The 13894-nt window shown below is 45.4% G+C and overlaps 1 protein-coding gene across 3 annotated transcripts in view; it reads right to left on the reverse strand.

Moving 5' to 3' along the window:
- Positions 1–3846: 3846 nt before the first annotated feature.
- Positions 3847–13894, reverse strand: part of PARD3B (par-3 family cell polarity regulator beta) — a 1035628-nt gene continuing 1025580 nt past the window's right edge. For all 3 annotated transcript variants that reach the window (XM_073807366.1, XM_073807365.1, XM_019939073.3), the window contains one exon: positions 3847–8593. In XM_073807366.1, the coding sequence (XP_073663467.1) occupies positions 8236–8593 (358 nt within the window). In that variant the 3' untranslated portion in view covers positions 3847–8235. The remainder of the gene's footprint in view (positions 8594–13894) is intronic.

Below are 13894 nucleotides of genomic sequence, written 5' to 3' on the forward strand. Positions count from 1 at the left end.
TGCCCACCCACATGGCAAAGAGCCTGCTCAGGAGTTGGCAAGCATGCCAGGAACATAGTAGGTTCTTGAAAAATACTTAATGAAGAAAGGAAGTTCCACTTTCTCTCCCCCGTGTGGCCCTGGAGTACCTGGGTGGCTTTTTTATGCCTCAGTTTCTTCAGTCGTAAAATAAGAATGAACCTGATGTTCTCTGTGAACAGAGAATGAGAAGCAAAAATTACTGTGGTCATGAAACATTCAGCATATGTTGTAAACAATAATTAGTATAAACATGGCCGCTAAAAAAGAAATCTCAATTGTCAAGACACTTATGGAAGTAATCTCTAGTTGCTTTGGATATGCCTAAGCAGTGTTCATTAAACATCTATTTTAGTACCATTGTATGCAAGAATCAGTTTCCTTATGGAAAGTCAGGGAACCATCCAACTCACCACTTACTAAAGTTGTTGAAAGGAACAAGTAATGCAAGTGATTGCAAAGCACTTGCCTAACATCCAAGGAATTATACAATAATAATAGTAATCATCTGTCACTAAAAGTATTTTCATCTTAGTAGGTTGCAAGTAATACATTTTCTCTCTGCTTAAGTCTCTCTTTACTCTCTAGATGATGCACTACCCATTTCATTTACAATCTCCTAGTCTGCCTTGTGCTTTAAATTGGAACCTGGCCTGCCCAGGTGAGCTAACACCTTTCACCTCAAGAATAATACCAGGTGATCTTTAACAAAAGGACTTTGAGATTTATGGTTTGGGCTGTGAGGTTGAACATCAGCAGTGCAGCAGTTCAGGAAAAGAATCCTCACACCTCATTTCTTCATTCAAATGAATTCAACAAGTATTTCTTGAGGGTGTAATCAGAGCCAAGCAATGTGTCACAAATACGATACGCCTCAGAAGGCCACACAGACATGGAAACCAATCACTGTAATAGAGGTAATAAAATTTTTATTGAGGATCTGCAGAAAGGATCTCAGTAACACACAGGATGGCATTGCCAGCCCTGCCTTGGAAGAAGGCTGTGGCAGGTATCTTGGTTGGTTTCGTTGCAGATAACTGACTCCCTTCTGGCTAAACAGAAAGGGATTTAAGGTAGGGAGTTAGGTTGTTTGCAAACGTGTTGGAAGGAGTTGAGGAGCAGGCTGCAGGCAGGGTTTCCGGGAATAAATCTCAGAATGTTGCAGAACTGGCCCACTGAGGGAGCTGCTGCCCTTCAGCGACCAGAAAGTCAGGGCCCTGGAAAGCCACTGCCGCAACTGTGGGCAACAGAATCCTGTTGCCTCAGCTGTGATCCTTGCTAACACAGTGGATGACCCTCACATGGCCTCCTGACCCCCAGGAAGCTAGAGACCAGACGCCCTTAGAGTAAAACCAAATGCCTCTAGTACTGTGTTTGCCGGCGGAAGCGTGCCTGGGCCTCAGTTCCGTCTTGCAGAGTGTTCAGTGGGACGGATAGAAGCTGGGCCTCATGTGGCACCCGAGCTGTGAGGAAATCTGGGAAATGTGGCCTCCAGCTCTTGTGTCTCTGGCCTTCAGTAAGTCTTGCTCCAAGAGGGTGGGGTGGATGTGAGGGAGCCAACCTCCTGTTTCTGCATCTAAGTCTTCATGGAGAAAGAAAGAGCCAGTTGGCCTGCGACCTGAAGGAGGAGTGAGGATCCACAGGACAAAGGGTATTTTGAGCAGGGGAGGCTATGCTTACTGAGTTTATCGCGTATTGGCACAGAACAGAGCTGTGAAATGCACGCTTGGTTCAAATAAACAAAAGTATTGGAAACAACAACGGTATAAGATGTAAAACTTATGTCTTACATAAATGACAAGACATGAGGAGGGAGAGGCCCAGTGGACTGATTTTGGAGGGCTTTGGACTTTAGACTTTAAGCTGCAAGTATTAGGGAGCCACAGAAAGGCTTTGAGGAGTGAGGGTGTGTGTGTGTGTGTGTGTGTGTGTGTGTGTGTGTGTGTGTGTGTGTGTGTGTGTGTGTGTGTGTGTGTGTGTGTGTGTGTGTGTGTGTATGGAGGCAAAGATTAATTTTCCTCGACTGCTGGGCAACTATATATAGTATACATAGCAGTGTTCTAGTAAACATCTAATGGTGTGTTATATACCGTGGTGGGCTGGTAATCTTTAACAACTGGCTCTCTAGAGCGGAAAAAGTCCTGATTTGTAGGGTATGCTAATTTCTGTGTTGTGAATGCTTCCAACATGACCTATTTCAAGCTACCAGTGTGACATCACTGAACACAGAGTTGGGAAGAGATGGAGACAACTGGCTCCTGGGAGCTGGTGCAAACTCGCTCCAGAGCTCCTATGTTTGTCATGTGAGTTAATTCTTAAAACAATCCCATAAGATGTATAGGAGTTTCATTTCACAAATGGTAAAACTAAGGCCTAGAGAGAGAAATATTTTACCCCAGGTTATGTAGCTAGTTAGTGGCTGAACCTAATTTTAGATCCAGGTCTGCCTGTTTTCAAAGCCAGTGTTCTTTCAGCAAGATCATGTTGCCTCCAGAAGAGTAACATGGTAAGCTGTCCATTTCAGAAGAGTCCCCTGGCAGTATAGAGCAGAGGTTGAGACTGTAGAGTGAAAGAGTACTCGACAATATATCAGTGGAGCAGTGTGTATGTGTTCCAGTACAATTTTATTTACCAAAGGCAGTGGGGTGTGTACAGTACAGAGCGGGTCAGAAGGAAGCACAGTAAGAGGCAGATCACGTAGAAGGTTACTGAGGAGGGTGGGTGAGAGGTGATGGCACTGAACTAAGGTGATGGTAGGATGTCAGCAATCATGGACATATTTGATAGAATTGCAGGATGGAATTGCTGGCCTTCCATTTCTTTAGATGGATATGGTTGTGGGGAAGGAGCAGGGTTATAAATGGAAAGTCAAGGATTATTTCCAGATTTCTGGTTTGTAACCGTGAACATGGTGGTGCGATTGGCCAGCATAGAGTCATGAGAAGCAGGTTTCTTTGGAGAAAGCTTGTGTTCAGTTTGGAGATGTTGTGTGCAAAGGGCTTATGGAAAGTCCCAGTGGGGATGTCCAGTAGGAAAGTGGAAATGCATGTACTCAGGAGAGAGATCAGAGCTGGAAATTGTGAGCAGAGCAGTCCAGGGTGGTAGCTAAAAGGCTGTGGATGAACTTGGAGAGTGTGGACAGGGCTGAGAAGCCAGTGAAGTTGCTTGCGAACCATAGGGATGGTCTCAAGGAAAACCAACCTAGAATCCTGTTCCTTTAGACAAGGTAAGAGTGCTTCTAACAGGAGAGAGGGGTCGGCAGTGTTGGATGCATTTGTGGGTGCTGTGAGGCACTGCCCAGGTCCCACTTCAGGAACGAAGAGCTATTTTCTCAGCTGCTGTGAATATCGCCCCAAGATGACCCCAGCTGTCAGCCCTTTTGGGAATTGCCTCACCTGAAGAAAACTGCCTGGTTCTGGGTCTCCCCTACTTCCAGAAGTAGCCCGTATCCCCTGACCAAGATAGTGGGATAAAGGCCCATCTCCCTTGTCCCCACTTGGGATGACTCTGTGGGGCCACTGCAGCTCCAGGTCTCCCTGTGGAGTTGGCTGAGCCCAAGTTGGGAGCACATGGCAGCTCAGTCTTTCCCTCTCGGCCCCATCCTGTCTTCTTCCCCTGCCTTCTATGTGAACTGAACCCAAGTGCACTCCCAAATAAACATCCCGCTTGTTCATTCCCATCTCGGCATCTGCTTTTGGGGGAGCCCAGCATGTGACGGATGCTCTTTCCCTGTGTCCTCTGCCCTGTGAGGTTGCTATTCGAGGGTGAGCAGGGCCACACCTCCCTACCTATTCATTCATCAAACCCTAAAACAAGCCGGTGGTGGGTAAAAACCAAGATTTGACTTTTACTGACTGAATAAAGCTTTATTTTGATGCAAAATAAACAAGAAAAATTTATATATTCATATATAACAATATCCAAAATCTTTCTGTGGTAAAAATGGGATCATCCTAAAAAGTCTGTAAAGAATTCATTCTCCACCCCCTACGCCAAAATATGATTTCACATAATTTATCTTCAGAACTTACGAACAGACTTGGTATCATATAAGCACAGGAAAACCCTAGAAAAAGTGACTGTATAAACAGCAGGTTTTGTTTTTATGTTCCAGTAGTAAATAGCACTGCAGTCAGCGTGGATGGAACATAACACTGTCTGAAAGAGCTGAGTCAGGAGACAGTCGTGGGGGTTAGTTCGCGCTCCACTCTGGGTTGATGGCGAAGCCCACCTTTAAAAGCCAGGCTGTGTGGGATTCTATTACGATTTAAGGACATGAGGGAGAGTTTCCCTTAGAAGTTGTAGCTTCATATGAGATTCTAGGTTTATTTTAGATATCTAACTTTCATTTTCCTTTTTATCAGAAAGGTGACTTTGTAGCGATATCTTATGGAGACTCCTTTTTCTGGTCTCATTGTGGCATCATTTCCACTTAAGTCGGCGTGAACCGGGAGTGCAGAGAAATACTGTCGCGGGCTGTTTCTGACTCCAACTCCCTCCTGCCTAATTGCGCTAAATCTGGACTTTCTGTCGCTCCTGGACTCGAAGCAGTAGGGTGTCTACCCAATTTAGCACCAATTTGAAGGCCATTCATTGTGGATTTCAGAGTTTAATGCCAATGAAAATTTTAGAGACACATATTGCTCTCCACACCAAACTCTCCAGATCTCTATATCCCTCTGAAATGCTAAGGTGTTCCTCCAAAGAAAATGAACGCTGTGGATACAGGTTAGGGAATGAACACTCTTTAAAGTCTTGACCACTGTGTATACCAGCCCTATGCATGGCAACTCCAAAAGTTGTCAGGTGGATTTCCTTCAGGAGATAGATTTCACTCGAGAAGTTCCTACATCTTTGGAAGGAATAATGAATCATGTTTTAATTTTGTTACCGGTGGCAAAAACAAAGCTCCAGTGAAGTCTCACATCTCCTCTCTCGGTTGGTGTGCACAGAGCTTCCTCCTCAGGGTGACGGTGGGTCTGTGGCTCTGCACGTGCTCTTGATTATAAGATCTCTGCTCTGTGCTGTACTGTGAGGTTAATGCATGTAGATCTAAAAATCTAAGAATAAGGAGCTTCACAGTAATTTTTTCCCCCCGTTTTGTTGTCAGTCATGATTTAAGAAAATACTCCTGACTTTGAGCTTGCCTTTCATCCAGTGGTGTGATACCACAGGGAAGCAATATTATACCAAGAGTGATATGCCACAGACCAGTGACGCAATGGGTTAGTGAGATGTTGTGTTTCGCTCCCTTGCAGAGGACTGAATTTGCCTGCATCTAAAATTTTTCGGTGGTCTGCTCCCTTTTCTCTCTCTATGCCTGCAAAAAGGGACACAAACAGAGCTCCTGAAAATAACTAGTTACTTGAGGCCAGTACATCGTTTCAAGGCCTGGATGACCCAGTGGTCAGGCGAGGAGCCGGGTGGGTGTACGTTGATGGGTTTGTAGCTCGCCAAGCTCGCTGTGCCACCTTTTCCTGGGGGGTGTCTATTAGCATTCCGAGCTACAAGGAGACACCTGATTGAGTTTTTCCAAGGCCATAAATAACCCAGGAACTATTTCCTGCTACCGGGCACCTACTGATTATAGCCTGGTCTTCTAAATGCTCTAAACAACCTGTTCTCCTAAATACTGGGAAAGAGTTCCATAACCTCTGGGTGGTGACAGTTGGAGGGCTGGTTCACAGGCATTTATAAAGCTTACATTCAAGCTGTTCTTACTTGTCAGTTGGCTTGATGAAGACTGTCGCACATGTAATGCTAGCTCCTTTTGGGTAGGGTCTAATGGGGCGTGTGTTCTACCTCAAGCAAGAAAAGAGAACTGCTATAATCTTTCTTTCATCTGTTTTCATAGTACCTTCACATCCTTAGCTGCCCCTCAGGATTAGCAACTGTTTTATTACCTGTGTGTACAGCACAAAACCATGCTTGCAGCAGCTTTCCCCGAGTCTGAGTGCAGGAGATATGCTCGCAAGGTGGCCACGTGGTGAAAATACAGGCATTCTTCCTACAAGGGTCACTCCTCCAGCACACACAGAGCGTCTCACCTTATACCACTGCCCCTTGTGGGACCTTGGCCTTAATCCAGGAGGAAGCTTCTGGCTTGGCTATGTCCACTAGTCTACAGGAATTTGGTTAAATTATGGAACATCCTAAAGAGCTGATTTTTAATGCTTCAAAATACATCACACTTCCCTCATCTTATCATTGTCTTCTTGAAGGTTTATGTAGCTTGAGGGGAAGGCAGCTTGCAGCATGTTGGCTGGGAAACCCTACAGCTCACCCGCACTCCAGCTCTAGGTGAGCAGGGCCCAATCTTCAACCTCTGCACAAATTGCGAACGATCTAAAGGTGCCTGGCATAAGACAGATGATAGAGGGCCACAAACAACTGGACAGTCTATTTTCAAGAGGGCCATAAGTAAATGGTAGTTTAGAAAATGATACCTCTTAAAGTTCAGTAAATAACACTAGTTAAGTCTAAACCCACCAGTTGCATCATTCTTGGTAACAGAACTCTATTTTAAATTAAAAGACTAAACTGGGCTGGATAGATAATCTATATATTCACTAATACTATAATTTATTAAATCCTAGCAGTCAGAGGTATCCTAATCTTGGCCAAAATATGTCTAAATTGAACTCGAGACTTTTTGTGGGAGGGAATGAAGAAGGAATGTAAAAAGGTTTAAAGTACTGCAGGAGTCACTGAACAATTCGAGTTGCTGCTCCCAGGCTTTGCTGTTTCTCAGTTTTCTCTTATGTTCTTATTTGGGTTAGGTTGTAGGTTTTAGAGGTTCTGTGTTGAAATAAGTAGAATATAGCTGCAAAGCTCTAAAAAAATTGCCATGGATTCCGGAGGGTGGGCTTTCAGCTTTTCGAAGCCGTAAGACCTTCTTTTCCCAACTGGAGACCTTGGCCTTGGTCTTGCCCTGACTTCTGTTAATGAAATAATATAGCAGATATAGAATGATTTAGTTTTATGCTTCTTCTCCCTTCCCTTCTGTTTTCTGGCTTTTTTCCTTTTTATTCCCTTCCTCATCAAACTTTCCGTTTTTATTTTCCATTCTCCATACTGGTAATCACACACTTTCTCTCACACACACACACAGACACACAGACACACAGACACACACACACACACACACACACACACTCAGTCAGTCAGTCACCACTGTCTACCACCTGCCGGTTATCATTCCCAAAGAGCACAGTCAGCCCCTCCCTGACGCCGGGTGCATATGGCGCTGTTTGGCACTGGGTCTGGAATTGGCATCTCAGAGCACCGCTTCCTGTGCATACTAACCAGTGGGCCCTCTTTTTCCCGAGTACATCTTAACTCTCAAGTGGGAGCCTTAAAATAGAGGCCCCACTTACAATAATTATAGGCAGGAGATTTGGGGATGCCTCGGAAACCAGACATCTGCATGCTGTCGTGCCTGGGACGTGGGAGGAAGGAAGGTGAGGACCACAGGAATGTCAGCCTCTTAACCTGATTGCCTTGATGCTAGGCATATATTTCTTCTGGAAGCTCTGCTAGCTTTGTACATTCTCCCAGGACACCAGGACTGCATTCACATCTTACTTTTACACTAAAAGCAAGGAAACGTGACATGCTTATACCAAGTGAGTGGAACTGAGAACCTGAGAAGTTCTACAAATAAAGAAATGCAGCCTTCCTCTAGGTATAAAACATTTCAAGGAGATCACTCGTCATGTTTGCCCGCTGTTGTTTTTTCAGTGTAAAAACCACTCACTCAGGACACCCACATTGGCAACCACTCTTCACAGACGTAACAGCTCTAATCAGGTGGCTGAAGCTAGTCTCTGAACGGATGACGATCCTGGGCAGAGTCTGCCCTCCATGATGCCAGTGCTGTGGGGGCATGTCTGTGCTCCAGGGAGGCACCATGTTGTAGAGCTCCATTGTTATCTGCCTGTTCAGTTGTCACTCTCAGTGAACTGAACAATTCTAAAAGTATTTCAGGCAGTATTTTTTTTATGGACCCATCCTTCCTCTTCCTTCTGATTTCCCTCCCCAAACTCCTGTCCCCTTCTTTCTCTCTGACTAGCAGTCAAGTGTTGCAGCCTCAGCGAGAAAAACCTAATCTGTACCATGGAGAATTCTTAACAGGAAGGCGGCCTTAAGGTGTAGGAAGAACAAAGGTGATGTTGGATGTCTTCCGTTCTGGGCTGGGCTGAGCTTGGTGGCGTTCAGCTACACGGCTGCGGTCATGGGGTTCTTCTGCCGGGGATCCTGCATTCGATAGGGGTACTGATCTGGGCTGCCCCCTCGGGGCACTGGTCTGCCCATTTCTGGGTAGGCTGGTACTCTGTGGTGCTGAGGAGGGGAAGGTGGGACATCTTGTCGGAAGGGTCCTTTGTGCTGGGGGGCTGGCGGGGGCGGATAGTACTGGGGATACCGGAGATCTGTGATCCTCAGATCTGGGGGGCGGGGGTAGCTCCCTTTGGGCGGATGCACAGGATGAGCCCCTGGGTAATATGGAAGCTCCCTTTCCTTGTAGAGCCCTCGAGGTGCTGCTGTCAGGTAGTCTACAGGATCCGCTGGTCCTCCCCTGGAAAGAGAACAGACACATATCAATGACTACAAAGCCAGCTGCCCAGATGATGACCACATTCCTTAGCCTCCCATGTAGTTTGGCCACAGACTGGATCTGGCCAGTGGGATGTGAACAGACGTGATGTGCGCCCTTAAAAGGAAACAAGGGACACTCTTCTTCTCTTCCCTCCTTTCTGTCGGCCCCTGGAGTGGCCATATTAGACACAAGGAGAAAGCCACATGCTGGGGAGCCTGGCTCCTTGACCCCATGGAGCCAGCGTGTGAGTCAGGACTGATTGGTGCCTGAGGGAGAAACAGAATTCTGTTTTGTGTATATGTTGGCCTTATTATAGTAACCAAGCTAGTTCCCTAAACAAGGCTTAGTTTGGCTCTATTAAAGCTGGGATCATTTGCCCCCTCTCCTTTCCACCTCCCTGAAGCCTGACATAAACATGGTGGTAGAAATGCACACATTAGGGCTTCCCTGGTGGCGCAGTGGTTGAGAGTCCGCCTGCCGATGCAGGGGACGCGGGTTCGTGCCCCGGTCCGGGAAGATCCCACATGCCGCGGAGCGGCTGGGCCCGTGAGCCATGGCCGCTGAGCCTGCGGTCCGGAGCCTGTGCTCCGCAACGGGAGAGGCCGCAACACTGAGAGGCCCGCGTACCGCAAAAAAAAAAAAAAAAGAAATGCACACATTATTTGGAGTCATAAATTTCCCAGGGATTGCATTCACTTCTCTCCTAGGTCTGTGGGGTGCTCTTTACATGAGTCACAGTCTTGGTCTAACTCTGGTTGGCTTCTGTTACGTCCCCGTGTGGATTAGTGTGCCCTCCTCTTTCTACAGTTCCTAGAGAGAGTCCCAACCTAGAGCCTGGACTTACCCACCCAGAACTTTGATATAAAGCACTTCTACTGCAAAGTCAATAAGTACCACCCAGCCGGTAGCAGATGATTAGGAAAAGACAAACCAGCTGTAAGTTGTGCTGTGTAATGAGTAGGCACACAGAAGGTAAAGGGCAAGAATAAACACTAACGGAAAGCGACCCTGTCTGGACCTCTCTGCTAAGACAACAAGCATCTTCGGATCCATTTGTGGTAACAGAAGCAATAGGTCTCTAAACAAGGTACAGATGAGTGCATCTTACCTAGCCTGGGGTTAAACAGATGAGTTCTGTTTGTTTGCAGCTCTTAAAATCCCATAAACCTTCTGTGCACATATTCACTACTACCATGCCCAGATCCTTCCCACTTTCTACCATTCCTCTTTTTATTATTCCTTTTTAGAGGAAAACAGCAACAATAATAATTAACGAAAAGCTCTCCAATGTCAGAGTACAACCTGGTAGAACACGTGAAAGAAATGGCAGGGCTGGAAGAATACGGGCACCGTCAATGAGGGTCACAATCACCCTGTAATCTGCAGAGTTTGATGTGAAAACAGCTCTGTAAGTAAGTTCCCCAAATCAGGATTATTTGACAAGCTCCAAGCTTGGGTCCATGTGGAAAGCAGCATGTGAACACATTCATAGGGATGAACAATAGAATTCTCTCTCTACTTTTTTATGTCTTAATTTGGCTGTGTATAATAACGAAAGATAGATCCTTGAGCCTGGGTTAATTTAGTTAGTGTTTTCAGATAAAAAAATTAAATTGTTTGCGTACAAGTTATTAATTATGGCGTCAACTGCGATTACTCAGTGCAGTTTGCTTTGCTCTATTTTAAATTGCCCATGACAAATAGAGCACAAATGTCTAATCTGTCACTCCAGCCCTGGGAAATAAAGGGCGGGGATTTCATCTTCCCTTTCCTTTAGAATGTTATTTTTTCTTTAGAAAACTTCCAGCATTCATTATACCTTTTATCGTATAATATTTTAAGCTTCCTCCCTCTCCCACCGTGCTCATTTCTATTTCCTTTTGGTTCACGTTAAAGATTTTCAAAACACTTAAAAAAAATCCTTAACCTGTGTTTTCTCTCAAAATCTACTGATGATATTTCTCTGCATGAAGTGAAACATGTGGTTTTTCTGCACTCATTTTAAGCCCTTGGGATAAATCACTGACATTTGCAACACACAAACATTATCTGCCTTAAAATGAACATACAACCAACACTCCCTCTGGACCCTCTTAGCATGAATGTTTCCTGTTTAAAATGGAAAGAGAGAAAGGAGGAATTCCAGGCCTTGGACTTTTAGGGTCCTGTTCTCTCCCTGGAGATTTCTCTCTTTTAAAACAGAATATTACAAAAGACAGGCAGGCCTTGGCTTTTTTCGTGGAGAGACTAGCCAGATGAAGCAGTGACAGGGCAGAAGCCACCCTGATGGCCACAGCCACCGTGCAGGCTGCGTGCGCATGGGGATGGTCAAGGCTCTTCTCCCACGCCTCCCCCTACTAGTCGGCCACCTCACACGGCCAGGGGAAGAGGGGGCAGAACTCAAGATAGTTCTGTGGACCCACATTGCTTCCCCTGAGGGGAAGTTTTACGTCTGGGAATTTGCTTACATGTGGCAGAAACCAAGTGAGGCACCTGTTCTTTGTCAAGAAATGAAATCATGGAAACTGTCTTTTTCTGTAGAACTCATCAAAACAGTTATCATTTCTAATTTTTCAGAGAGAAGGAAAACAATGAGCTGGCCTATGAAAACACTCTTTAAGGTTCAAAGAAAGAGTGCTAGAAGCATTTTTCTTTCTTTGGTGCGGGGGAGGGAGTTGCTATTGTTTATAATAACTTTTTGCTCAAAATTGAGCATTGACTTTTAATAGAACTTCCAAGTGCTTGTGAATATTGTGTGCACACGCACACACACATATTTAAAAGAACAATTTTTAGGCAAGTTGAGACAAGATGGCAGAGTAGAAGGACGTGAGATCACCTCATCTTATGAAAACACAAAAATCACAACTAACTGCCTAACAACCATCAACAAAAAAATGCTGGAACCTCCCAAAAACCATATCGTATATCCAAAGACAAAGACGACATGACAAGATGGTAGGAGGGGCGTAATTGCGATAAAATCAAATCCCATACCCGCCAGGTGGGCGACCCACAAACTGGAAAATAATTATATTGCAGAAGTTCTCCCACAGGAGTGAAAGTTCTGAGCCCCACATCAGGCTCCCCAGCCTGTGGGTCTGGCAATGGGAGGAGGAGCCCCCAAGGATCTGGCTTTGAAGGCCAGCGGGGTTTGATCACAGGAATTCCATAGGACTAGGGGAAACAGAAACCCCACTCTTGGAGGGCAGACACAAGCTCTCGTGTGCACCAGGTCACAGGGAAAAAAAGCAGTGACAGCATAAGAGCCTGGGCCAGACCTATCTGCTGGTATTGGAGGGTCTCCTGCAGAGGCAGGGTCAGCTGTGGCTCACTCTGGGGACAAACACACTGCAGCTGTAGTCCTGGGGAGTACTCATTGGCATGAGCTGGCCTGGAGGCCACCATTTTCCCATCAAGACCTGGCCCCACCTAACAGCCTGTAGGCTCTAGTGCAGAGACGCCTCAGGCCAAACAACCAAAAGGGTGGGAACACAGCCCCACATATTAACAGACAGGCTGCTTAAAGTCTTCCTGAGCACACAACTGCCAGCTAAACACACCTCTTGACAAGGCCCTGCCAACCAGAGGGACAAGACCCAGCTCCACCCACCAATGGGGCAGGCACCAGTTCCTCACACCAGGAAGCCTGCACCAGCCCCTGGACCAACCTCATCCACCAGGGGGCAGACAGCAGAAGCAAGGAGAACTACAACCCTGCAGCCTGTGGAACAGAAATTGCAGTTGCAGAAAGTTAGACAAAATGAGATGGCAGAGGAATATGTCCCAGATGAAGGTACAAGATAAAACCCCAGTAGAACAACTATGTGAAGTGGAGATAGGCAACCTACCCAAAAAACAATTCAGAGTAATGACAGTAAACATGATCCAAGACCTAGGAAAAAGAACGGAGGCACAGATCAAGAAGATACAAGAAATGTTTAACAAAGACCTAGAAGAACTAAAGAACAGAGATGAACAATAGAATAACTGAAAAGAAAAACACACTAGAAGGAATCAATAGCAGAATAACTGAGGCAGAACAGATAAGTTACCTGGAAGACAGAATGGTGGAAATCAGTGCTGCAGGACAGAATAAAGAAAAAAGAATGAAAAGAAATGAGGACAGTCTAAGAGACCTCTGGGACAACATTAAATGCACTAACATTTGCATTCTAGGGGTCCCGGAAGGAGAAGAGAGAAAGGACATGAGAAAATATTTGAAGAGATAATAGCTGAAAACTTCCCTAACATGGGAAAGGAAACAGTCACCCAAGTCCAGGAAGCAAGAGAGTCCCAGGCAGAATAAACCCAAGGAAGAACATGCTGTGACACATAGTAATAAAATTGACAAAAATTAAAAAAAAAATATTAAAAGCAACAAGGGAAAAGCAACAAATAACATATAAGGGAATTCCCATAAGGCTATCAGCTGACTTTTTAGCAGAAACTGCAGGCCAGAAGGGAGTGGCATGATACATTTAAGGTGATGGAAGGGAAGAACCTACAACCAAGAATGCTCTACCCAGCAAAGCTCTCATTCAGATTCGATGGAGAAATCAAAAACTTTACAGATAAGCAAAAGCTAAAAGAATGCAGCACCACCAGACCAGCTTTGCAACAAATGCTAAAGGAACTTCTCTAGGCAGAAAAGAAAAGGCCACAACTAGAAATAAGAAAATTATGAATGGAAAAGCTCACCAGGAAAAGCAAACACACAGTAAAGGTACAGGATATTGAAAATGCAGGGACTTCCCTGGTGGCACAGTGGTTAAGAATCTGCCTGCCAATGCAGGGGACACGGGTTTGATCCCTCGTCCCAGAAGATCCCACATGCCGCGGAGCAACTAAGCCCATGTGCCACAACTACTGAGCCTGTGCTCTAGAGCCTGCGAACCACAACTACTGAGCACACATGCCACAACTACTGAAGCTCGTGCACCTAGAGCCTGTGCTCCGCAACAGGAGAAGCCACCACAATGAGTAGCCTGCGCACCTCAACAAAGAGTAGCCCCTACTCGCAGCAACTAGAGAAAAGCCCAGGCACAGGAATGAAGACTCAACACAGCCAAAAAAAAAAAAAAAAAAATTTAAAAAAATCATTTGATATTAAAAGACCAGCAACTTACTTAAAAAACAATCTTGTTTACATACAGACTGGTATATCAAAACCTCGTGGTAACTGCAAACCAAAAATCTACAATAGAAACACACACACAAAAGAAATAGGAATCAAAACACAACACTAAAGTTAGTCATCAGGTCACAAGAGAAGAGAAC

Source organism: Tursiops truncatus, chromosome 7, assembly GCF_011762595.2.
Source record: "Tursiops truncatus isolate mTurTru1 chromosome 7, mTurTru1.mat.Y, whole genome shotgun sequence".
NCBI lineage: Eukaryota > Metazoa > Chordata > Mammalia > Artiodactyla > Delphinidae > Tursiops > Tursiops truncatus.